At 43.0% G+C, this 26,709-nt stretch overlaps 1 protein-coding gene across 4 annotated transcripts in view; it reads right to left on the bottom strand.

Annotated features, from left to right (window-relative positions):
• The window catches only part of FAM149A (family with sequence similarity 149 member A), a 28,750-nt gene extending 3,436 nt beyond the window's left edge, over positions 1 to 25,314 (bottom strand). For 3 of the 4 annotated variants that reach the window (XR_012329005.1, XM_073798685.1, XM_073798686.1), the window contains exons 1-11: positions 24,614 to 25,314; positions 14,802 to 14,912; positions 14,377 to 14,515; positions 12,002 to 12,144; positions 10,556 to 10,681; positions 9,713 to 9,883; positions 8,939 to 9,129; positions 7,706 to 7,860; positions 4,169 to 4,272; positions 3,489 to 3,698; positions 619 to 739 (exon numbers count right to left, since the gene is read on the bottom strand). Coding sequence is in view for 3 of the 4 variants with exons in the window: in XM_073798685.1 (XP_073654786.1) it covers positions 619 to 739; positions 3,489 to 3,698; positions 4,169 to 4,272; positions 7,706 to 7,860; positions 8,939 to 9,129; positions 9,713 to 9,883; positions 10,556 to 10,681; positions 12,002 to 12,144; positions 14,377 to 14,515; positions 14,802 to 14,912; positions 24,614 to 25,299 (2,157 nt within the window). In the remaining variant the exon portion in view is untranslated. Of the gene's footprint in view, positions 1 to 618; positions 740 to 3,488; positions 3,699 to 4,168; positions 4,273 to 7,705; positions 7,861 to 8,938; positions 9,130 to 9,712; positions 9,884 to 10,555; positions 10,682 to 12,001; positions 12,145 to 14,376; positions 14,516 to 14,801; positions 14,913 to 18,793; positions 19,113 to 24,613 lie in introns of those variants that run through there. The other variant, XM_019921564.3, reaches the window with a different exon arrangement.
• Positions 25,315 to 26,709: the final 1,395 nt, after the last annotated feature.

The raw sequence follows: 26,709 nt of genomic DNA, 5'->3' as shown, positions 1-26,709 counted from the left end.
AGCAGCATACCCTTCCCCAGACTTTCTGTGGTCGCTTGGCTCAGTTGAGCTTGGGTGAAGAAGACATTATGCCTACCTTCCAGTGAACATGGCAAAGATTAACTGTAAAAATGGGAGCTGGGAAAAATGGCAGGGTATGTTACTGTGTTCTTAATCTATGCCAGGCATTATTTAACATCTATAAATTCATTTAATCCTTATAACAATTCTTTGAGGTAGGAATCATTATTGCCCTTTTATAAGTGAGAAAATTAAGGCTCAGGGAGACTAATTGGAAGCAAATCATATGAAGAGTTTGTGTGGCAGGATTCAAACACAGATCTGCCTGTCCCCTGACGTAATCTTCATGATATTTTCTTCGCTACACCATCCTGACCGTCAGATATGGCCTTGACACCTGGACTTTCTGATTTAGTTCGGGCCGTGTTTTTTATTTCACAAAATATTGAATTAATCCTCCCACCTCCTATAAATTCTCACAAGCCAGTTACTTTCAAGAAACAGATCATGGAGACATTTTATGCTACTGTGTTCATGTGGAAGTGTCCAAATTATGTTTGTTTGTTTTCCAACAAACAATGTAAATGGTGCACTTAAATATTAAGAAATCTGTCTTACAGAAACAGGACGCCATCCGGGAACTGCCATATTCTGCTCCCCAGTCTCTGAGCCTATTGGTGGCAACCTGCTCCTTGAGGTCTGAACTGGTGGGGAGGCCGTGCGGTCCACGCCAGTTTGCCTGTAAACACAACAACATGACCTGAGCACCCAGGTACAGAGACAAACAGACCTTACCGCGAAGCTATTAATCACAACCTGCCTCCCAAAGGAAACGCCAAGTAGGATGAGCTGAGTTTCTACAAGATGGGCAGGGGACTGAGTCCCAGCCCCAGTCACCTCTGTGTTTAGTGAGGACTGTGAGCCTGTATTTACTGAGTGCTCAGCTGTGCTAGCCCCTGCGCAGAACACGGAAGTTTTTGAATATCTAGTTCCTCTCCTTAAGAAGATTACAAAGTACTGAAAACAAATCAAGTCATTAGATTACAATGCAATGCAGTTGATATAATATAGTGCTACGGTGTCTGGTTCTGAATACAGGCACTGTAGAAATTTAGGGAATAGAGCAATCCATGAAGGATAAAATTAATTCTCAATGTGCAGGGCCTAGATGAGGAAAACCACAGAACTTTATGTGAGGCCATAAAAGGCAGAATATGTTCTCTGATGGGAAAACTACGTGTCAGTTATTCCTACATTTTTAATAGATTTAATGCTATGAGGTCCAATGTGATACTTTTTTTTTTAAATTTGACAACCAGATTGTAAAATTTATTTGTCAACATGGGTGAGTAAGTTCAACAAAGGAAGAGTAATGATGATAAAAGACCTTCCCTACCACATATTAACACTGAAAAATTAAATTGTCTAATTTGTGCACAATAGAGATGGATATTCTAGAAACAGATTCTAATTCATTTATTTATTAATAATAAATTCATGAAAATTAAAATATGACAATTTTTGATTCATCAAGTTTTAAAATATACATACTAACTAAAGCTTACAGGCTGCAAGGAAATAGGCTTGTGGATTGCTAGTGGGTCTATAAATTGGTAGAACCATTCTTAGAAGAACTTTGGAAAAATATTTCAAGAGCCTTAAAAATATCCATAACCTTTGACCTGGTAGCTTTACTTCTAGGACTTACCACCAGGAAACAGTTTAAAGACATCCTTACTAAAATTTATGTAACATAGCGTTCATTGTACAATATAATAGTGAAAATATAGAAGAAATGAAAATTTTCAGTAATAGGGCAACACAGTAAATTATTATATACCCACATAATTATATTTTAGTCATTAAAATCATGCTTTCAAAAATGTCTGATAGGGCTTCCCTGGTGGTGCAGTGGTTGAGAATCTGCCTGCCAATGCAGGGGACACGGGTTCGTGCCCCAGTCCAGGAAGATCCCACATGCCGTGGAGTGGCTAGGCCCGTGAGCCATGGCCACTGAGCCTGCGCATCTGGAGCGTGTTGCTCTGCAACAGGAGAGGCCACAACAGTGACAGGTCCATGTACCGCAAAAAAAAAAAAAAAAGTACAAAACTCTACACTATATTAAACTTTCACAGGTGGGGGAGGAATTAGAAAAGATACGCTAAAAGGGCTTTTTAGCATGGCAATAATGTTAAAAATGTTGAAAGACATGGATCTACAAATAGGGAGAGGCCAGGACAAAACAGGAAGGGAATGTACAGTTGGAGGTGTCTGAATTTATTTCAGTAAAAAATAGAAAAGGTTTTTGATGAAAGCCTGACAGTGGAGGCTGGGTGGGCTGGGAGGAAGAGGAAAGAGCCAGTAATGTGCTATTGACACGGCAGAGGATGACGAAGAGGGTCCCAGGTGCCCAAAGTGACATGGAGGAGGGAGTGAGATCTCGAAAGAATTAACAGAGCAGACTCAATAAAGCTGGAAAGAGCACTTCCGACTAGTGAAAGAAACGCTGACTTATCATAAAGCTGTAAAGGGTGCTGTGGAGTGCATCTCGAAGGAGTCTAGTCACTCGTTAAGCACTGGCAGCTGCTTACACATCCCCCCCGCAGGGGGACCTAGATGCGGTCCCTGTAATAACTCTCTCCCGTGCTGCAGGAAGCCTGGTGGCCCGGTGGTCCAGGGGCTGGTCTCCAAAGCCAGGCAGCACTGTGGGGGAGTGATCTTTGGCCAGTTATTCGACTCCTTTCAGCCTCTGTTTCCTCATCTTAGATTTGGGATAATGTGAGTACCAACTCAAAGGTTTGTGGTAGGTCACAAATAAGATAAATGTGATTCATTTAGCTAGTGCTGGGAACATGAAAGCAGTCAACAAACACTGGCTGTTGTTAACACAAGTATTGCCTCACACTTGAGTGAGTGAGAAAACTGGAAAGCTCCTTCGTAATTCTACAATAAAGGAAGAGACAAATTCCTTTCTAATAAGGCAATGATTTGATGTTGATTCCTAAGGTCAAAAGATTTTCTGAAATTCCCTACACAGAATGAAACTCACCCTTCAAGATAAATAAAAACTAATGGGTATATGTCCCTTTTATTTTAACCGCATCTTATGTACATCAGTTTTTACACCTCACAATGAAAGTATTAATTGTGTATATATAAAAGCATTAGCTAATGATTAGTTTTACAGATTCAGCCATTGAAACCCATCTAAGACCCTCTCCATCAGGAGTTTCATTGCGCTTAGCTGCCTGTGCTGTAGGTACACGGCCTGACTTTATATTCTAGTATCTAGCTAATAGCTAGTATCTAGTAGTAAGTATACTACTGGAACAAATTCATGTTAAATATCCAAATAATGAGCTACTTAGAAAACTGTCCACGTAAGATTTGACAGGGGATGCTTTGTCCAGAATAAACCATAAACCCTAATTGACAAGCATCTCTGTCCTCCGTGACCTTTGTTTTACCACCAGAGAAACAAGACTTACAGTTTCGTTCCCCTAAGAACTTCATCACTGTACACGCTGGGGATTTTTATTCTCTGTGATTCTGAGGTAAGAGAAGGCAGCCTCCTGTATGCCGGTGTTTTCTTTGCAGAAGTCTGTAGTCCGCGAGCCTCCAAGATCCTTGCCAGACGGTGCTGGGCCGAGGCAAGAGCACCGGCCCCTGAACCCAGTGATCTGTCCTCTTGCTCACTCCTGGGGGAGGGAAGTCAAGTTCATTACTCACATGTAAGCTCTATGCATTTGCTCATTACTAGGCTTTGTCTAGAACACAGCCTGGCACGTAGAATTTAGTCCTATTTGTTGAATGAATGGACAGACCAGCATTTCCAGTTCAATTTTAATTTCAGTGAAGGATCATCGACAGGGGGAAGAGATCTCATTGTTTTAAGTCTCTCACTGTTTGTAATCAAACCGTATAGCCCACAATATTAAGAATTCACAGCTACAGTCCCCTTTTCTTATCGGCCCCAACCTAACAGGAATTGTTTTGTGGTTGTCATTAGAACAGGCTGTTTTCATTCTTACGCATTGGCTGTTATGTGCTCAGACACACCTGGAGCATGGGATTAAATGCAATTCTTATCATCTCGTCCTCAGTGGTCTTTAGTGGTCGAGTGTGTCCAGCGCAGGGAAGAGGCTGGGTGATTATTTTTTATACGTACTGTGTTCTATCTGCAAAATAAGTAGGTCTCTGCTGAAGTGGTTTTGCTTGAATTGTCATCACACCATTCAAGTCACTATAAAAATTATTGGAGAAGCGATGAATCTGAGGAAAGTGAAAAGAATAAAAATTAAACAGCACCCAGAGCCATTGCAATTACGGATGCCTGTCAGGAGCCCACAGGAAACAAAGGGCAGCCTCAAACTGGCTAACTTGAGGTGCATTTAATAAAGGGACCATACTTTCTAAAGACGTGTGAAGAGAAATGAATAAGGAATGAGCAATTCCCCAAGGCTTGTTAACAGTAGGGACACATTACCACACCTAGGCTCGGAGCAGCAAGAAGTGAGGGAGAGGCTTCTGGAATCTGGACCGGGTAGCTGATGGAGAAATGCCACCAACCCACTGTGACCTGGTAGAAGGGCCAGGAGGAAACAAGCCAGGCCTCGTTCTCCTCCGTGCTCTGGCTCCCAAAAGCTGCAGGGCAGGGAGCCCTCTGTTCATTTGCTGTGTGTTCACCTTCACCAGAGTGAAGAGGGTGGACAGAGAGTCTGGAGAAGCAAAGAAAAGGTGTCCCAGCTCCCACTGGTCAGCTTGTCTGGCACCTCTCCTCCGACCCAACCCTTCACAGCTCACCCCAGTGAGCTTCCCGGACCAGCTCCAGAGCCTGGGAAAACCTGAGACCAGAGTCTGACAGGCTTGCATTTGAATCCCAGTTCTTAATGCCCCCTGCTTGGTCATCTTGGAATGATTTTTAACTTCCTAATCTTTACTCTGGGGGATAATTCCTACTTCATAGAGTTATTAGGAGAATTCAATTCGATAACCTTGGTGAAAGCATGAAGTCAGGGCTAAGTAATTATTAATTTCCTATTCCATCCCGTAATATGACCAACTAGGATTTAAAATAATATATAGCTTCAGGCAAACAGGATTTAAAAAAATATATAGCTTCAGGCAAACTAGAATTATAGTTTGAGAAAAATGTGGCACCCCAATCACATTTTCCTCATGTTGAATATATATAAAAGTAAATGTTAGAGGAATAAAGTAAGACCTATTGTGATTATCACTAAAATGCTTTGACTATTTCAAAATAAACTCTACTAGTACTTTACTTTTACTTTAAACTTTGTTGCCCATTCACTTTCTTTTAACTTTTATCCAAATGCAAACAACAAAATAGCCGTAAAAAGCATTTTAAAAAACTATAAAAAACTGTAAACACAACAAAATATCTGTTAAAATAAATCCTTAGGTTTTAAAATCTCCGTATTTTTCAAGTGTATTTATATTGCCTGATAGTTAAGTGTTCTCTTCTAGGTTGTCATCAACTGTTCCTTTATGTGATTCATACTTCAATATGAAAAGTGAGCAATACTGTTGAGCCTGTCAGAGCAGTTTAAAGAGACCAAAAAGTTCATTAAACTGGTAGCAATTCCAAAAGTTTCTTTTGAACAGCACGAACAAAGACTAACTGTAAGCCCTTAAACTAGAGGGTAAAACAACCCTATGAGATATTTCTGTTTCAATCCACTGCTCCGTGAACCTTGGGCCCTATTGCTCCTATGCTGGGTGCATATTTTTGTCTCTGCCTTGTCATCCTCCCTTTTCTTTTTCAGCTTAATAAATCTTGCCTGTCATTTAGGATTTAGTTCACGTATTACTCTACTTTGTGAGGGTATGCTACTTTCCCTCTGAGCCCCACAGCATTAATGAGCTAAAAGACATCTAATTATAATACAATAAAATATGATATGATCTATAATTAGCATCTGATTATAATAATCAAAGCTAACAGTCTGCTCTGTGCCACACACTGTACTAAATGTCTTATCTCCTTTAATTCTCACGGCTTCCTATTTCATAGATCCCGTAGATAATGGAACAGGCTTTGAAAGAAAGGGGCAGATTCAAGATCACAGTCAATAGCTTGTGACATTGGACTCCAAAGTTGTAGTCTATATCCAAAGCTCAAACTCTCATCCACTCTAAACATATCTTGTGTGTGTGTGTTGGGGGGGGGGGGTATTGTTTGGTATGGCTTGACTCCCTCCAACTAACTTGTACGGACCAGGAATCCTGTCTTATCTTTTTTCTGCTTCCCCACAGCAGACGGGCTGTGCAAACATAAAGTCCAAACTCCTTAGCACTCCTGAAGGGCTCCCATAAGCAAGCTCATCCTTTCCAGCCTCACCTTCCACAAGATCATTTTTTTTCTTTTTAATTATTTTATTTATTTATTTTATGTTTGCCTGCGTTGGGTATTCGTTGCTGCGCATGGGCTTTCTCTAGTTGCAGTGAGGGGGGCTACTCTTCGTTGTGGTGCATGGCCTTCCCATTGTGGTGGCTTCTCTTGTTGCGGAGCACAGGCTCTAGGAGCACGGGCTTCAGTAGTTGTGGCTCACAGGCTCAGTAGTTGTGGCTCACGAGCTCTAGAGCGCAGGCTCAGTAGTTGTGGCGCATGGGCTTAGTTGCTCCATGGTGTGTGGGATCTTCCCGGACCAGGGCTCGAACCCGTGTCCCCTGCATTGGCAGGCGGGTTCTTAACCACTGCGCCACCAAGGAAGCCCCTCCACTAGATCTTTGAATAGGGACACAATTCAAGAAGAATTTACTGAGCTCCCAGCATATACCTGTGTTAGGAGCTCTCACATGTTTATATGGCTTTATCCTCACAACAATCCGTTTCACAACATGTTATTACCCTCGTTCTATAGATAAAGAAACTGAAGTTTAGAAAAGTTAAACAACATGTCCAAGATAATTCCCCTCATAGGTCTCTTGATTCCAAACGCCCTGGTCTTGCCACAGTGACTCTGCTTGTCCCAGTATCTCATCCTCTAAGCCTCAGTCCAATCACTGTTCCTCTCCCTCACTCCTCCATGTGGGTCTGAATTGACCCACTCAGAATTCCTATCCAGGAAAGCCTACCCATTTCTTCATGTTTCTGTTCAAATTTCACCTCCAACCAAAAAAGATAAAGCCTCACTCCAGGCAGAATAAATCATTTTCTCCCTGCTTCTCCTACAACTCTTTTGCACAACGCTCACAGAAGACTTTGCATCTGACCTGTATCATACTCTTCACTTTACTAGGTCAGGGAATATGCTGTGTTCATCTCTACATCTCCTTAAAACACCTAAACAGTTCACTTAATACAAACTCAATTAATGTTGAATGAACCCAACGTATACTCATTGATTGAGTCTTTTATCACTTTCGTGGGAGGACAGGAGAACATCTGTAACCTTCAAATTGGTTAGAACGATTGGGGGAAAGCATTTTTTTTCTTCAAAAATATGGAAACAGCTCTACAGTTCAAAGCAGGTGGAAAGTCTCAAATCTGAGTGTCCCTACTCTATCAAAGAATCTGGTGATTCTATTCAACCCCATGAAATAATTATTTTTAAATTTTAGTCTTATTGGCCAACAGACCCAAATATCTTGATAACAGAATTTAATAGAATGGCACTCTTGACAAACTGAGGCCAGAGATATAAAGATTGAAGGAAAGAGAGAGTGGAAAAGCATCTACCTGAGGTGGGTTAAGATGAGAAGCCAGGGATACACTTCGAGTTTCAGAACTTCTGGACGGGGGAACACTGGACACATCAGCATTAATACAGGAAACGACCATAGGTGGAGATTTATTCTCAGCTACTTTTGATTTTTCTTTCTGTTTTTTTCCTTCTGTGCCAAAGAAAAATCAATATTATTAAGAAAAATACTATCAAATACATGTACTTAAAATCCCCTGTTCAAAGAGAATATCTGTTCTTGAGATACCATGAGTCTGCTGTGGCTGCTGAACCTTCCTATAGAGAGGACAGACCCCACAGAGCAATGGGCTCACACTTTCCAAGAGCATCTAATGAAATGACTGTCATTGCAGTGGTACATAGAAAAATCGGGATTATACACTGGGGCAAGGAGGATTCCTGGTACTTTATAATATCCCAATTAATCCCCTTGATTGGAAGAAGTAACATTTAATTAAGTAAATTTAATTAAGTAAAATTTAATTATTAATATTTAATGATTATTTCCCTATTATACAAATTGGTTAACACTAGTCACTACTGTCCACCACTGAAACTTCCATAATTTGTTTCTGCTCAGTTTCAAGTAGTTTAGAGAACATTTTATACAGGTAAATGAAGTGATTAATAAATTAGCTTTGTTTACATTTTATTTTATAAATAATGTCATCTATAGTTAAAAAACAATATCCCATTATTAGAGATTAGTTAGGTAATTTTTTTTTTTTTTTTTTTTTTTTTTTTTTTGCGGTACGCGGGCCTCTCACTGTTGTGGCCTCTCCCGTTGCGGAGCACAGGCTCCAGATGCGCAGGCTTAGCAGCCATGGCGCACGGGCCCAGCCACTCCATGGCATGTGGGATCTTCCCGGACCGGGGCACGAACCCGTGTCCCCTGCATCGGCAGGCGGACTCTCAACCACTGCGTCACCAGGGAAGCCCCAGTTAGGTAATTTTTTTAAGCCAGAATTTAAAAAGTGACTTGTAGCTTCTTTCTTGTGTATTTCTGTGTTTTTTTCGGGAATGCCTCTACCTCATTTTTATAGCTCAAAAAACGAGAATGTCCTTTATGAAGTGATTAAAGCTCACTTGTGAATAAAGGCAGAAAACCCAACTTCCCTTCTCACCCCAGTCAGGTCCTAGATTTGGCCAAACTCGTGGGGCAGAAAGCTGAGGAACAGGAATTATTTTTTCTTTTCATTAGGTCAACTTATTAAGTACAAATTAAGTACCTGTGAGTGTAACTTCCCAGTTTTTTCTAGTCAGCTTTTCCAGTATTTCCACCACAGCTGTCCAGATGTGATCAAACACTTCTGCAGCCACCGCGTCTCTGACACAGTCATGTGGGGAAACAGGAGGAAGTCCGTGCTTATGCCACGTCCTGTGGTGCTGAGCTGGGTTTTGTTCAAGACAGTCCTCGTCACTAAGGACAAAACCCATTTTCATCACTAAAGTGTCAAAGGTTGAAGTTCAAATAATGCCACCTATCTATCTATCCAACATGCACGCATACATATACATCGTACATATATAAATAAACCCAACATTCTTTTTTAAACAGCACTTTGCTATTTTTTAATGTATCAGCTTTCAATCAGGAGGCGAATGTTTATTATGCAATACTGATAGCTTTTGTCTAAGAACCAAATAGGCATTTAGTGCAAAGACTGGACTTTCCCCTTTGCCCCCATGGGTGGCCAGGTATAGGGCACCTGGAGCCCCGGGGGACAAAGGCCGCTAGTTGCCTTTCCACTTTCTACAACATGCTGAACACGATTCTTGTTTTCTGTCTGAGCCACGTTGTCAGTAAGAAAGGGAAACGCTGCTCTAGCATATCTACATCCTGCCAGGAATCTAAAAGCTTTGGGGAGCACGTTACTCTCAAAAGGATGGAAAATCTTTTGGATAAGTGAAAAATGCACAAAACACTAAATGAGCATATAATCAAAATACATGCCCAATAAATATTATTGTACTAAGTCAATATCAAATAAAATTCTATTTACTCTTCTTTTCTGTCAAAAGCGAAATACTCTTCAATCTTCCCATCCACATCATAAACCTCTTCTTCCAGGGATGAACATGCCGTGAGGTCCGCAATCCCTGTGCCAACAGGACCAGGCAGGGTGAGGGCTGAGAGTGCCGCCGGGACTATTTGAGAGCCAGAGATGCACAGCCTATGGGGAAAATCAGATTCTCCGTGAGGGTTTGCAGAACGTCAACAATACAATGTCTACATGATCGTGGTGGGTCTTTAAATTATCCATAAAGCCACAGAGTCCCAAATTTTAAAAATCACTAAATATTACATTTGACAAAAGTCATACACTTAAAAGCAACATTTTGGCTCAGACATCATTCAAATTTTTAAGGGCTTCTTAAAAGTCTAAATTATTCTACAAGCTTGTATCCTCTTTGCTGTAATGAAGGGATATCATGGCACAGTCCCGAATATGTGTGAATGGCATAGAGGGATTTACCAAAATCTGTTAGTGAGCAAAAGAAAACGAATAGAGCTTTATTTATTCTGTTACTGCCCTGTGGCTTAGGATCCATCACAATAAAGCAGTTTTTGATTTTGCATCTAGGCTGCCTTTCAGAGTCTTTGAAACAGTTTAAAAGTTAACTCCCTTGATATTTGTATTACACACACACATACCATCACCATCATCAACTGCAAATCAGAAGCATCTTGGGTAAAAAAAAAAAAATGCTCTGTACCTGCCCTTCATTGAAATCAACAGTCTTCCAAATTGTTGGAGCCAAGGCTCATGGCTCAGATAGACATGAAAAAGTATAACTAAAATGCAATTTAAAATACTTTTCAAAAGTAACTTCTAGCAACATACTCTCTGATGTTGCTGCTGGGTTCACAGTCGTCAGAGAAGGGTCTGTGGACGGCAGAAGCAGGTTTGCTGCCCTGAAAATGCTGGACCCCTTCATCAGTGGGCAGGACAAGCTGTCTTCCTAATACTCTGCAAGTGAAAAAAAAGGAAACTAATATTTTTGATTGGAAAGGGAAAGATGTTTTGCAATTTTAAAAGTTGGGTAATGGACTTCCCTATAGTATTTTGAAGGAGCGTGTATGAAGTGATAAGGTAGATATTAGTACATGAGCAGTGTAACGGGATCACAGGAAAACCACAGGCTTTGAGGGAAGAGGACAGACAGTTCTTGCCATTGATGAAGGGAACTGAGGCAAAGTTTTCAGGCTCCCTGAGCCACTGATTTCATCAGTTCGATTTTGTATGCAAAGTAGAATAATAGTGCCCTTGTAGGACTAACGAGTAGCTGATAGATAATGTAACCAGATTCAGACAACTAGGGTAATGCTGGGCACACAGAAGCTCTCTACAAATGTTAACTGATATATACATAATGCAGAAAAATATGTAAATATATACACTAGGCTTACAGTCCTTGTCATCTTTTCTTTTTTCTACCCTCTCCTCCTTCATTTTTATCTTATGTAAGACAACACTGAAAGAAACAGATCTGAGCTCCTGGATTTCAGGCAAGTGCACCATGATGCCTAGAAAAGTCCGTATCCATCATTAATATCTAGTGCACACTAAGGCAGGGGCTTACAAAGGACTGGAGAGGAAAAATAAAAACCTATTTAGTCAAGATTTTTAAAAAGTTACTTAGTTGAGGTAACCAGAAAACCTATCAACATTTGTACAAGTGTTCTAATTTATTCTCCCCAGATATAATATAGAGGAACTTCAGATAACTGACGTGGATTATTTTTTTTCCCTCTAAGTAGGTTTGGCTGAGTAACTGAAGGAAGAACATCTTCCCTTTTTACTCATCTACATCTTTCATCTTTGATATAAAAAAAATAGATGATCCTTCCTACATAAGGAATCTTGGTGAGATGGTCAGATTCACCTATCCAATCACTCAGCAAATAATCACTCTGTTCACCTCCCCTGCCCAACCCCGCCCTGTGCACTGCTCTCAAGGGCAGATACATGTTGCTCACAGACTAGTGAGTGTGAAGGTAAAGGATAACTCCTGCCCTTCTTCCATTCTCGCATTTGTGACGCATGCAGTGCCTTTCTGGGGATGAGCTACATTTGCTTCTCACAAATTAAAATGCACTTGAGTATCGCAATGTCTCCAGATTTCCACAGACACCATTGCAAAGGCGTGATTTCTCAGTAAAGGACATGTGTTCCAGATACATATTTTGACAAGTGCTTTTACTCAAAATATACCCAACTTATTGAACAGGTCAAGAGTGAGCGGTTCCCAAACACATTCTGGAGAATTACTATGAACAATCCCCTTACCTCAGATGGAGGGACCTTCTTGCCCACTCACTGCATTCAGCCTGTAGATTCTGGGTGTGAGGGCTTACTTTCCCTTCAAATAACATTTCCTCGACCTCCCAGAATAACTGCTGTACTTTCTGTGCATTGGCTTTGTCAAACTCCTAAAATAGAAACGCACATTTAGTTACAAGACCAGAAGTTGTAAATACGGGCTTCAGAATCAATGATACTTACAAATTTATATAGGAGGGAGCCCTCCCAGACATACCAGGGCTCCAATTTTTACTCTTCTGAAAAATTACATCCCACTTTGAGACTCAGTTTCCTTAACTGTTAAATAGAGATAATTTCTAGTACTAGAAATTCTCATAACTAGAGTTATGAGACCTATTCAAGATTGTACATAGACATAGTTTCAGGTGTGAACATACATATTGACACAGACATGGATAATGACAGACACACACACCATATATCTAAGCACTTACACATGCACACATATATGCACACAGACATGTGTCCCTCATGTAGCTGGGCATGAGACACCTCAGTACATCTGCAAATTACAAACTTTTTTTTCTAATGAAAAGGAAAATTATTTCGTAGAAAGGGCCATTCACTTTCTTTTAATCAAGGAAACAGAAAAAGAAACCCACCTTAGGTGTCCTAAGAGATGTGGTTATTAGGGCGGGGCCAGAGCATTCGTTTTTCTTGTGTGGCCTTAAGAGGTTCTTGGGCTATGGCCACAGTGAACGGTCAGTGAGAAAACCCTCCAGCCTTTCCATATATTCTCCATGATGGAGAAGTAACAGACCTATCGTCTCCACAGCCAGTGAGGAAAAAATGAACATAACTACAATTGGAAGAGCCAACACTGTACCGGGGGCTGCAGGGCGAGAGCCCTGTTCAGTTTTCTCCCCGGGGGTTGGGGGGTGGCAGGTGAACCTGAAATCTAACCCACAACTCAGAGCGACCAAGTGCGTATTCAGCCTGACATACCTGATGCAAAATGGTCAATTTAGGTTGATTTTCACAGACTTTTCATAGATTTCCACAGCAAAAATTCTATATTTTCCATGTTACTTCCCCCCAATTGATAACAAACTAGATTCCCAGACTGTAGGGGAGTTGAATTACCCCTTTTAAAATGAAAATAAGGAGAAAACTCAGAAGAATATTTGCCTCCTACGAGGGGACTGGGTGGCTGGAGTGTGGAAGAGGGCTTATTTTCATTTTTCGGTCTTTTGTATTTTGTTGCTTTTGCAAATGTTACCTATCAAAAAGTAAATGAGTGTTTTTAGATTCAAAGCAAAATTTACTGTCTAGGGGCTGGAATAAATTCTACACATGGAAGGCATAAGACTCTCTATGGATAATTACCTGAAAATTTGTACCAAAGGAATCCCAGAATTTGGACTGTATTGCTTCATAAAGCAATGGTCCTCAGCCATCTTCCCGTCGGCACACTTTTGACCGAAGAGCCAGGGCGGCAGGGCGGGGGCGTGAGGGTGCGGGCTGTTCATCCCAAGTGACAGAGTCCCATCCTGTCTGAAAGGGCCTGACTCACAGCTGGCTCCCCTTCAGTCTCCCCCCGCAGCACGGCCCTCTCCCTCTGGCCCCTTGCACAATCGCTGCTACAAAACCATCCCTGGGAGCAGACCCCCGCGCGCCATGCGGGCAAGAGTGGCCTTTAAAGAAGTAAATGAAAACCAGAACACAAACAAGAAAGGGGCAGGACTTAGAACATCCAAGGAGCTCCCCTGGGGACTCGTCCACAGCCACAGGGGCCTCACCAAAGCCTGTGTCTGCGAATTCTCACCGACTCTTGAGGGTATAAGAGGTCGGCCACCGCGCAATCACAGAGATCTGAACATGAGCCTGGGCTACAGACGTCAAGTCCCACCCAGCGGAGTCGCCCTAAAGGGTTACGGTTAACATCTTCCAGCTAGCGTTCAAAGTAAAACATCTGGCTTAGAATATGCTAGAATATTCAGGGGAAATTCCCTAATCATGGTGATTCTTCTTCTTTACGGCTTTTATTTTCCCCCAATTTTTCTCTTACTCAAGCCCCTAATTGTCAGTCTCTCCTGAATCTCCAGCCATAGGTATTATACAAGAAATCATATATAACAACCTGAGGGGGAGGGTTGGGAGGTGGAAAAAACAAAATTAACAACATCTAAGACTCTGGACTATGCGATTATGGGCAATTTTTACTTACAGTTTCTGTAATTTCACTTTTCATGTGTGACATGTAAGTGCTTTTATATTTATGTATATGTATGTGTGGACTAGGTAATGCTTTTAAAATTGGTAAAAAGATTTTTTTAAAATAAGAAAGTCATCATTATAAGTTATAACCATGGGATTATCCAAAATTTTGTGAGACATACATCATCTCTCCAAGAGTAAATGGAGCTCCTCTCGGTTGATAAGCCTGTGGTTGAACTCTGTGTCCCAGACCCAGACCAGGAGTTGGGAGCTTCTGTGGGCATGGGGTTTCCATTTGATGAAAATGATGACACGGATTCACTGTAGGAAGAAATGTAACATAAATAACATTTACTGAGAAGAGGTCATACTGGGAAGTGGCTTGACCTTGTGCCTACTTCCTCTTTCTTTATTTAAATATATTGGTTAATTTTCACAGTACACTGACTTTAAAAGATTTATACAGTGCAACATTGCAGTTGGCTAAAAATAAAACTGCTAATTTTACTTGTGGAAATTCATGGCCCATCAGTGACTTTGTTTCCCATATTCACTGTGGGCACATTTTCATTCTGCAATCAGACACATTTAACAGACTAATTCTTACCGGGTATATTTATCAATGGCTTTCTGTACATTTCTTGTAAAATGTGTAGGTAAAGGATCTTTGCTTTTCACAGCAAAACTCTGCTTTCCAGATCCTTCTGGCAGTCCTCTTCTGAAAAAATAAAATAAAATATGAAGAGTATCTGTAATGTAATAAGTGTATTCATTAAGACATTTAAAATTTCCTTTTGTAGAAAGTTGCCCCTCTCCTCCTACCATGTCCCCCTAAACACACATGTGTGTGCACACACACACCCCACACACACCTCAAGACACTGAGCCTAGTTCCCTACCATTTTTATTTTTCTTAGAATCAAGGTACATGAACTGTTATGTAAACTGGGAAAAAAACTACTTCTTGTGACTCAGCCAGACTGATAAAAGTTGCTCCAAACCTAGGTGGAGCCTCACTCCAAAACTCGGCAATGGAAACATGAGCTAGATTTCAGGTCCCTCGTACCCCTTGACCAGGTGCCCTGGAGCTTGCAAAAGCCAACCAGCCTTGCACGAAAAAAACTCGATAATTCCTTATTAATTCCGAAATATATCAACTTCGTTTGAATCACTAAACACATAAAGAAATAAAAGAAATGACTGAAACACACAAACAATAACTCACTTTAGTTTGGCATTCTAGCTTGGTTTGTAGCCTGATTTGTAGAGCGTTTTAAAATATTAAGAGTAATGGAAAACTAAAACAGAAGAAATCTCTCAATTTTAAATAAGGCATTAAACCTGGCTTGTATAGCCCAGTTAGTGTTAATCATTAAAATGTCCTTTCATTGAACCTTTTAAAACATTTACTTCCCTCTAGTTAAATACCTTCCTAACGTTTAACAGTAAACAACTTCTGTTCTTTTATAGAAATAATATTTTCCCATACAAATAACTTATAACTTAAGATATGATAGTCATTTGGGGAAAAAATGTCAACTTTCAATATTTCTAACAGGGACACCACTCATTTAAAAAGTTTGCTTTTGCTTTCAATTAAATGGTACCTAATTTTCATCATTTATATTTCTGTATGTAAATAGAGTTTAAAAAAAATATTAATCAGAGAATCAGTTCTGTCCTTAGTTGTATACCTACAGTACTCTACAAAAAAGAGAATTTTTAAAACAAATTAATTACTATAAACAGAGGTGAGCGATCATATAGATATCTTTACAAGAGAGAATAACAGAATTATAGGATATTTTTCCTCTCTTTATTGCTCAACAGTCATAAGTACACCAAGCAATCCTGAGAATAAAGCTGTTAAAGAAAGGGTAGCAGAGAAAAGAACACAGGACAATAAATTGCTTTACCTCTAGCCCTATTCAGTCATTTCCACGTGACTCTATAACTCTAGATAAACATAAAAATGCTTATGACATAAAAGAGGCAATCAACAAAAAATTACATCAAATAGATCTGCTTTGAATGTTACAAAATATATACTGGTATATGAGTTAATTTGCTTGTTATTGAGAAAGAATTTTAAACCTCAGGGTGGTGAATTAGATAAAATACTGTTCTTTTGTAATATCCATAGAATAATAACATGGATTAGAATCTTGCTCTGCCACTGACAGGCTGTGTGCTTGAGAAGTTACTTCTCCAGTTGTTGTGAGACTTAAATTAGATGAAGTCTGTAAAGTGTTTACAAAATCAAGCCGGGTAAATCAGGTTGCTTTCACTGCTATTATTGCTGGCATACGCCACACGATGAAAACACCATTTTCTTGGGTTTTTTTCACCTCTCCCGGCATTTCCTATCTCTCTTGGGACTTTAGTTTTTTATTGGGATGTTCCTGATACTTTATTAATGTCTTCTATCTGTAGCACTTAAAATACTGCCTGACACCTAGAGATGCTCTCTGTTTATTGGAAGAATCACTAGGCAAAGACTAAATTAATACCTCAAACAAAGAGCGTGCTTTGGCCCTCTAATTACTCAGAATGTTTCTGCTTAATACAAAAGATGACATTGTGACTGGACATGAAAATATCCTCCACATCCAAGATATTGCCGGAGAATTTTTCATCCTTTATGAAGAAAGAAGATCCACAGCTCTTAGCGTAGCAGATATCTCCCCAAATGACTTTTTATGGAGTGTCTAATCCACTCACATCCACCTTTCTTTCTTTGAGCTTCTCCTCTGCCTTTTGTGCAACTTGAAAGCTAAATTCACTAATCAGACTCAGGCCAGTTTGTTTTGTTTTCAATGAACAATAATTTCTTCCTTCAGAAAATTCGCCATTTTCTAAGGGGGAAAAGGGGTGACTTTTCAAACTAAGAAGAAAGCTGTTTACAAAATGGAAGAAGGAATTCCTCTCTTGACATTGTAGCATATCCTTGCGCAGATCAGCATTCCTACGCACTTCAAGGTGTAGCTGAGGACAGGAGGTCTTCCAAGACTCAGGGATGATGCTGGGTAGGGGATGGATTACCATAAAACAGATGCCTGAAAACACCAGCTGCCTCCACACCGTTTCTCCAGCTCTTTTCTCCTGGGCTTTTCCCTGCCTCCTCTCCTTCGAAGTCCCTATACTTCTGTGTAATGTCTTAAACGTCAGAGTTCAGCTTAATAACATATACGTTTGACCACAAAGTTCAGAGGAATTCTGAAGAGGAATTTGAGCCCAGTAAACTCAATGACTCTCCAAGGTCACAAAGCAGATAGGGCTGCAGCTGGTTCCAGGACCCAGGCCATCTGATCTCCATGTCTCTCCAGGAACCACATTACTGACATTGTGAATGAAGAACAGAATGTATAGAACTTGCCTTTTTTCTTTTTACGTTTTGTTTTGAATCTTGTGGTTTCTCTGTCCTCTAACCATGCATTGTAGAGCTATTTCAGGCATAATATTGAACATCTTTAATTCCCTGTAACTATCAACTCATGTAATCTATAGAGTCTAGGAAAGTATACACAATTTACAGTATGTGTCTTATAAATATCTTAAAACTTGGAAGTGCTGGGATGTCTAATAAGCTTTTATTACATAATACGTAGACATAACAGTTTTACACTAGTTCCTGTCCATACGGCTTACATTTTAGAGATGATAAAATGCTGGTAGTCGGAAGGTTAAAGGCTGTTCATTTCAGAACAGGCTCTGGGTTTTAGGGTAGACTGAAGTGCAACCACCAAACTATATTGCACTAATTTGTTGGTGCATCAAAGTTAAATTAAAGCTCAGTCTCAATCTCCCCGAGTCACTCCATTCCAGTTGTCAAAGAAATTACTAGATTATCTACTTTTACTTTTTAAAAGTTGCCTCTTGATAACCCACAAACCTCTGCCACTTTGCCCTATAGAAACTCAATTATTAGGGACTTCCCTGGTGGCGCAGTGGTTAAGAATCCACCTGCCAGTACAGGAGACAAAGGTTCGAGCCCTGGTCTGGGAATAGCCCACATGCCGCGGAGCAACTAAGCCCGTGCACCACAACTCCTGAGCCCGCATGACACAACTACTGAAGCCCACGTGCCTAGAGCCTGCGCTCCATAACGAGAAGCCACCGCAATGAGAAGCTTGCACACTGCACAGCCCCGAAGCAACTAGAGAAAGCCTGCGCAGCAATGAAAACCCAACGCATCCAAAAATAAGTAGATAAATAAATTTACTTTAAAAACGAAATTCAATTATTAAAGTGATGGCAGCTTTCAAAATTTATATTTCTGCTTAAAAAGATTGTCTGAAATGAGTACTGCATTCTGAATGGGTTGGAACGCAGGATGGTAAGCCCTGACTTATACAAGCTCATTCTAGAAGCAACCGAGGCTCCCAGCTCTTGGGACTGAAGAGATGTCATCTCAGACGCCACGAACGCTCTGGAGGGCCTGATGGCGTCAGCACGAGATTTCAGGAATGGATGCAGGGAAACAGACCAGATGGACTCTGACTTTGCAAGCAGATAAAAATCACGCTTGTAGCACAAAAAGGTGACACGAAGGCAAGCTCATCCCCCCCCCCCCCCCGCCCTTCCCAGATCAGGACTCACCCAATCACCATCAGCCCCAGGTCTGGGCTCGCGTCCTGCGGGCCAGGCCCAGAGCCCCTAGGCCTGAGCGCCGCCCGGCGCTGCCACCCCGAGCCGGCCCCCTGCAGGCGACGCCCCCGCGCCCCCGGGGCCCGGGCTCCCCGGCCGCCCAGCCCTGCGTCCCCGCCCGCTAGCCCTGCACGTGCGGCCGCGGCACCGCCGGGAACGGCGAGTCTCGAGCGGCGCGGCCAGGGGCGCTCCCAGCCCGGGCTGCGCGGTCCATGGGCGTGGTGTTCTCCGCTCGCCTGGCGCTGCTACCCCCGCCCCGGCTCCCTCGGCCCTGAAAGCGCCAGATTCCGGCGCGCGGCGCGGCGCGGCGACGCCACGCCTCCCGGCCCACGCCCTTCCCTCCTCCTCCTCCGCTGGCCGCCGCGCCCCTCGCTGGGGTCGGGCTGGGCCAGTCGGCGGTTCCCCGCGGTGTCCCCTCTTCCGGAGCCTGCCGGCGCCCCCCACTCCCACCCGCCGCCCTCTGCCCTCGGTCCGCGTCCCACTCTCCCCGGATACCGACCTCCGGAAAAGCACGCCGTGCCCCCTTCCCGCTGCCAGGGGCCAAATTTTATAACCCAGTGTCCTGAGCTTTGACCACGGGCCACTAGGCCTCTGGGCACCCGCCGGCCCCACTGCCCTCTCTGGGCCTCCAGTGCGCACCGGTCTGGCCTTCCTACCCCTTCCCCGGGGCTACCCAGACAGGTGTTTGCTGTCCTTAATCCTTTTAAATAGAATTTGAATGAACCTGAGAAATACAGACAATTTCACCTACCCCCACCCTCCCATCGAAGGATTCCTAGTTGGGCGTGGCGGGGGGGGAGGGCAGGGAAGTAGAGGGAGGTTTAAAAAAATTCAAGTCTCAGCCTGTTAAATGCAAGATGCTAATCTGATTAACAGGAACTCTAGGTCTACTTAGGCACCGAAGATTTGCTTCCGATGCCGTCCTGTCTCTCCCATCTTCAAACAGATGCTTTATCTCATACAGTCCAATAACTTTTCTACAAACCGGAGAGTACACCTGTGTTTTGGTTTATTAATATGTGCTTGTTTCAATCTTGAAGTCATACAATAATACCAGGACTAGAGTCACCAGATTCTATGCCGTGAGATAGCAAAATGGCCAAGCCACCATTTTCATAAACTGAGAGAAATACGGGTGAGTTGGCTGAAGTAATACACATTTTCAAAGTAACATGTCCAAGGGCAGACACCACCTGTCGCGTGCCTTTTCCCAGTAAGAGATTCTTAATAATTACAATGAATAAAGGGGACGCTGGAACACAGTCCAGCCTGCTGTGGGCATCCATTCTCCTTTGAGATCTAAGGCCTTCTAAATCTGAATAGGTACAAAGAAGCCCACCTATTCCTCCAGCTCAGCATTTACAGAGGTAAACCATGCCTATTACATTTAATAGTGAAAAATCCAGTTTATTTATTTTGAATCTGACTCTTAATGGACAACCTTAAGAGGATAATAAGAAACCAACTACCAACAGCAAAACAATGATCCATTTCTTGAACTACGGATACTAGGGTCCTCACCATGTTTACAAATCATCAGCTTTAAGTGGTAAGTGGTTATAAATTCTGAAATTAATGATACATACATATGTATATATATGTAGGGTGTGTATGTGTGTGTGTGAATCAGGAAAACTGATGGTACCTAAAATAAACACATACCTGCTAATACTATTTATATGAAAGGAGACATGACAGGAAAAAAAAAAAGTAAAGAATAATATTATGGGGCTTCCCTGGTGGCGCAGTGGTTGAGAGTCCACCTGCCGATGCAGGGGACACGGGTTCGTGCCCCGGTCCGGGAAGATCCCACATGCCACGGAGCGGCTGGGCCTGTGAGCCATGGCCGCTGAGCCTGCGCGTCCGGAGCAACGGGGAGAGGCCACAACAGTGAAAGGCCCGCATACCTCAAAAAAAAAAAAAAAAATTTCCTATAAATTGTGGATGTTATAATTTTTAAAGTGTAATGAAAATAAATTACTAGGAAGTAAAATGGAAAAAAAGATACACAAAATACAAATCCAAAAGTTTGTTATCAGTCAACAGACATAAAGTTACTCTGTCAATTGCTATAAACTTTTCTAAAGACTTATCCTCACTTTCTGTACTTATCACGGATTGGTAACAGGTAACTAACTGGTAACTGCTAACATATCAAGTACACACGTTACCTATCCCATTAGAAAAAATTCAGAATGTGTTTTTTAAATACACAGCAGAACATGATAGCTCAAATTCAATTTTTGAGACTTCAAATGTAATAACAAAGTAAAGAAGATAATTTAAAGCTTAAAAACCTACTGTATGACATTAAGAACAAAATTCTTTTCTTGGGTTTAAGCAAATGCTAGACATGAACGACCAAGTCAAGTTCATTACTATTTTTAACGAAATTGATGGTCATATGACTGTAATAGAAAGTAACAGTCATATGACAATTGTCTACTGAGCTCACCATTCATCCCTGTGGAAATGCAAACTCCCAGCAGGAAGCATTACTAACTCTGGGAAAACTCCAAGACAATGAAACAGAAAGGCCCAAGACAATTTCTTAAAGAAGGACATTTAAATTTCCTCTTGATTTTTATAAGGTTAGGAACCCATGAAAGTGGATTTTGTGATGAAAATATTTTCATTTATTCTTTTAATAAGTATTTATTAAATGCCTTTTGTGGGTGTGTGTTAAGTGTCACAGGACAAAGAGTTTATCATTTAAAAAAAGATATGCTGTGCATATATATAATACGATCACTGGGTAGGAATGCGCAAGAGCTATACAAAGTACTGGCTATGTACGATTTGATTTGTGATGCTACTGGTTATTCTCAGAGAAGTCCCTGCATTCATTTCATTGGCAGTCAAGTTAACAAGTCCTGCAGGCACCAACTATGATATTTCCACACTTATGTGACTTTAACAAGAAAACTCAGTCACTCAAAAGAGCAATGACTCTCTGTTATCAGCGATAATTTTAAAAAGATAGAAATACTTCCTGACCATGTGAAGTTTAACTCTACCAACCTTCATACACAGCAATTCTCCATCTATCTGCCTTATCTACTGTTAGAAATTCTTCTATTTGCAGAACAAACGAAAAGCCCTTTTACAAGGTGATAACTGTGTAGTTCAAACCGGAAATGCAAAAGGAGGTAGGAAAGAGGGCTGGGGAGACCAGAAACCAGTGTGAATGAGGGACGGCGTTATATGTGAAAGACACAGGGAGGTGAAGGTGAGGATGAAAGTGCTGAATCGCACATCTGGGGGGTGCAGTAGAGAGGTAAATAAGGCCACTCAGTATCTCGGCCTCTGGTTCAAATGTGGCCACCAGTATGTCTTGTGGACTGAAAAGGGCAAACCCCTCTTCTGTGGGCCAGTCATTTATTTAATCCATGAATCAGAAATCAAAACTCATGCTATTACATAGCACCTTGGTGAAAAATGAAAAGGCTCTGAATTGAAAGTGTGCCTATGTCCCCACTCAAAGTAATTTCACTATTTTTCGTTTTAACAAAGCCCAAGGACAGAATCAGGTCAAAGGTAAAATACATGGGTTTTCTTCCAAAAAATAGAAACTGTGAATGAGGACTTTTCTTTGTAAATGAGTATGGTGGTCTTCAAATTAGATTCATGTTTCTCAAGATTTGCTTGCACTTGTTTTACACCTATCCACATTCTCTCTAGCTGTGCTTTTCCCCCCTCCCTCTCTTATTCTTACTTTAACCATCTTCCACTCTCTGCATCCCTGGGCTTGAGAAAACCAAGTACACGATTTTGTTATTAATCAGGCAGGCTAATAACTAGCAGCCGCTAACTGCTAGTTTAGCGGCAGGCTAATAACTAGCAGCTGCAAACTGACAGATAAGGTAGTAGTTGTAAAATTTAAATCCAGTGCTGAAGCATGTTTGTTTATTCAGTGTTATAGATAGCCACCCCAGAAATCCGGGAGTGAAAAAAATATACTTCAAGATGCAAAAGGTCTATAAGACTGAAGGAAAAATTCCTTTCTTTCTTCTTTTCCCTTATCCGTTTGTTAACTTCATGATTAAAAAAAGAAAGGAGGTATGGAAGGAAGGGAACACGACTATTTGCATATGTAAAAAAAATACAAAACTAATGTACTTGAAGGGCTGTCAGACATCCCATGGAGAGAACAAAAGCACATAATTAGGAAGATCCTTGAACACACGTATCTGTACCTATTATTCCTCAAAGCAATTGTGTAAAATTCAATGTCTGCCCTTTCGGTACAATTGGATATCTTTGCTAATGTAGATTAGCATACTGTAAATAGTGCCAAATACAGTGTTATTCAAAAAGTATCCATTAAGCATTTTTGGACAATGCAAACATGGTTTAAGATGTTTAAGAACGGAAATCAACACCAGTGCTTTCCACTGGCCATGCTGAATGTTTCAGTGCTTGTTGGAAAAAAACACTTAGAGTTTAAGGTCAGTGTGTATATCTATTTGCTCATAAAACATTAATTGCATAAATGTTAAGGACCAGTAGCCAATAACAAAGGCCTAATTCCTTAGACATATGTATTCTAGCCACTTATCCAAATGCAACTGATTTTCCTTAGGGGAAAAAAAAATCAGTTGATTCATCTATTTCATAATATAATATTTTAAATGAAAAGGAACAACTTACTCTTTAACTTATTTTAGCACTGAGATGAACGTCACGCAGTTTTATGAAAATAGTTATTTAAATTTTGACTGAGTTAGAATCAGTCTTAATGCAAAAGTTTTCCTGTCCATTTTTGGGGGGAGAAGAGAGCTTCTCTGCTAACAGGCCTGACCATTCTTCCCTGACCATTCTTCCTTTGCTAGATTACAATACAGAAATCTCCATCTGTGAACGGGACTTTCTGGTTTGCCTTTGAACATTTCACTATCCTTTTGTGAAATTCAAGAAGGCTGAACATTTTTATACCCACTAAGAGGAGCTATATCTTCTCATTAAAAAAATAAAATTTGCCTTTGTTCTAAAATCCACATTTTACAAGAGGGATGTTTTCATCACTGCTTCTGGTGGTGAAAGGGTAGTATGTGAGTGTGTGTGTGTGTGTGTATGTCGGTGTGTTGAGGGACGTGTCCCCTAATTCCCATTGAGATGGCTCCCACGAAGTCAGTCAGCGTTTCCGGAGTACCTCAGGGCCCCATGGCAGCAACACAGGAGCTCTAGGCTATATGATACAAATCCATTGAGTCAGATGATGTTATACATATGTAAATCAACTCGATGTCTCACACACAAAAAATCCCACTTAGGATGAGAATTGGGGCTGATCCTTGAAAAGGAGGGAGGCGCCGTGTGTCTCACCATTTCTTAAAATTATAGCCGCCAGTGCAGGTATTGGGTACCCTGCACGTCCGCCGTATCCTGCATTAGAGAAAGGCTCCTTTCAAAGTCCTTAAGGAAACCTGGCTATCAAATGACCTGAGTCAAAACTTCAGCTAGAAAAGAAACAAAACTTTGTCCTCCTCTCCTTCAAGTCCCGCTTCATCTTCCCTCCCTCTCTGCTAGTGAACAGCAGAGGATTACCTCCGAGAAAGTTGATCAAAAGCCTGTCACAGTCTCTGTTTGAAAAGAAAAGAAAGCCGAGGAATAAGGATCCAAGAAAAGTGCAGGGACGTACCCAGGGCACTTAGTAGAAGTTACTGCAAATAGTGCAGTTTTGTAACGGGCGCCTGGCAAGGTGGGTGTGACAGGTGGAGGCGCAGGGGTCCCAACCCAAGAAGGACCTGCCTGGTCCCAGCCGTTACTCACGCTTCTCGGCCGTCCTCCGAGTCGCTGTCCGAGGCCCACTCTTCGCCGAGGTCCGGCAGGGTGAAGAACAGGGTCTTGGGGCTAGGCCCGGGGGGCACCCGAGCGCCGGGCTCTCGCTCCCCGGGGCCGGGCGGGTGACGGTTCCGTGCGCTCGCGGTCACACTGCCGCTGCCCGCGGAGCCCCCGATGGACGGCAGCGTCGCCAAGACCCCGCCAGGGCCTGGGGGCGGCCGCGCCACGGCCACCTGGGGGGCTGGGGAGCCGGCTGCGCCGCAGACGCCGCTGGAGGGGGCCGCGGGCAGGGGCGGGGGCGAGGACCGGACTTTGGCTGCTCTCGGGCTACTGGGCAGCCAGAGGGGCGTCCCTCCCGCTTCTGCCGTGCGGCTCGCGACCGAGACCCGGGGGTGGGAGGCGGCGAGCAGAGGACGGAGCGGGGCGGGTGTCGGCTGCTGCAGGGTTGGTGCCCCCCGCGAACCGGAGCGGGAGTCGGGCGCCAGGGCTGGAAAGAGGGTCAAGGGCGGGGCCGTGCCAAGCCAGGTGCCCGCCCCGATGCCCGCCGGCCCTGCGGTGGCTGCGCCTCGCGAGTGGCTGGAGGAGGCGACCGGCGAGGGAACCGCCGCGGGCGCCGTAGAGGTCTTGAAGATTTTGGCAAAGAGAGACCCAAGGTCCAACACAGCGACCTTCATGTCCTGGCCTTGGAAATGCTGTCCTGGCTGCTGCCCGAACCTCAAACCCGCGGGGAGCCGGGCTGCGGGGCTCCATCCACCGCCGCCCGTAGGGATGGCGACGAGGCGGCCCGGGGCGGGGACGGGGGTCGTGGGGTCCCCTCAAGCCGCGCACCCCGGGAGCCTCTGGTGCTCTCTCCACGCGGAGGATCCCCGCCGGGCGCTCGGCCCTGCTCGGCCGGACCTTCCCCGACGCGGGGAGCAGTCCCTTCTCTGCCCTAGTGCTGCGAGACCCCGAGGGCCAGGGGTCCGGGAGCCCACGGAGGCGACTTCTGCAGCTGCCAGCGCCACCGCGAGCTGAGGATAGAGGCCCGGGCCTCCGCCCGCCGCAGATACCCCGACGGGCCCCCGGGACCGCGCAGGCCGTTGCTAAGCTAAACAAAAACCCTGCTTAGCTCACTGCTAATTGGGCCCTAGACTGCAGCCTGGGGCTGCGTCTACAACGGACACCTGGTCCCCTCCTTGATCCGTGCCTTAAAGGAACACTCTCCAATTTCTCCATCACCCTTAGAGCTTCACCAGATTCGCAGAACTCTGGGCTGATGGTGAGGAATTTGACCATAAACCTGGGAACGATAACCCTGATTCCAAAAGATCTGGGACTTACCCAATCTGACAAGACCAAAGGAACCATGGCCAGCTCTCTGATAGGAGGGAAGGTTAATAAAAACATGTATTCAGATCATTTCTGGAGTATGAGAGTTCAGGTTTAAGCTGCTAATCAACTGATTGATTCCGAACATATGTAATTTAACTTGAATGGACAGGCAGCAAAAAGGGTCATTGCTGAGTGAAGCTTGGTTCAGCTCACCCAGTTCCTTGGGAGCAGCCCTTGTCTGCTGCCATGTCTCAGGGTTCCTGATTTTACAGGCCCAGGACCTTCATAGCTGACCAGCCTCTTAGGATGGAGCCCCACCAACATGACTCAAAAATACTGATGCGTAAGCCCCAACTCAAATGTGGTAACTAATAACTGCAGTGTTGTCCTCTGCTCTTTCCCTAGGGGAGGAATTCCTGTTGAGGTCAAATTAAGTTGGAAGATTGTTAGGTGAGCACAGAATCAAAGCAAGGGGAGTGAGTCATATATATGATATATATTCCATATACAGAGGGCAGTAACCAGAGGAGCAAAGCACCCTCCTCCACCTTGGAAGAGCAACCCTACATGAACAGTGCGGGATTCACCCACCTGTCTTCAGCTCTCTAACTTCAGATATTTCTATGCTTTCATTACTAACCACTTCCCTCTATGCACAGGATTTTCTTTAAGTAGGCAGATACTGTCAAGAAGGCTTACAGAAAAGCTCCTCCTCTTGCAAATCCCAGCCTTGAAAGCAGTCTGTCTCTGAGGTGTGTTTGCATGCATCCTAT

This window comes from Tursiops truncatus, chromosome 21 (genome assembly GCF_011762595.2).
Source record: "Tursiops truncatus isolate mTurTru1 chromosome 21, mTurTru1.mat.Y, whole genome shotgun sequence".
In the NCBI taxonomy this organism is placed as follows: Eukaryota; Metazoa; Chordata; class Mammalia; order Artiodactyla; family Delphinidae; genus Tursiops; species Tursiops truncatus.
This window is presented reverse-complemented; position numbering and strand designations above follow the sequence as displayed.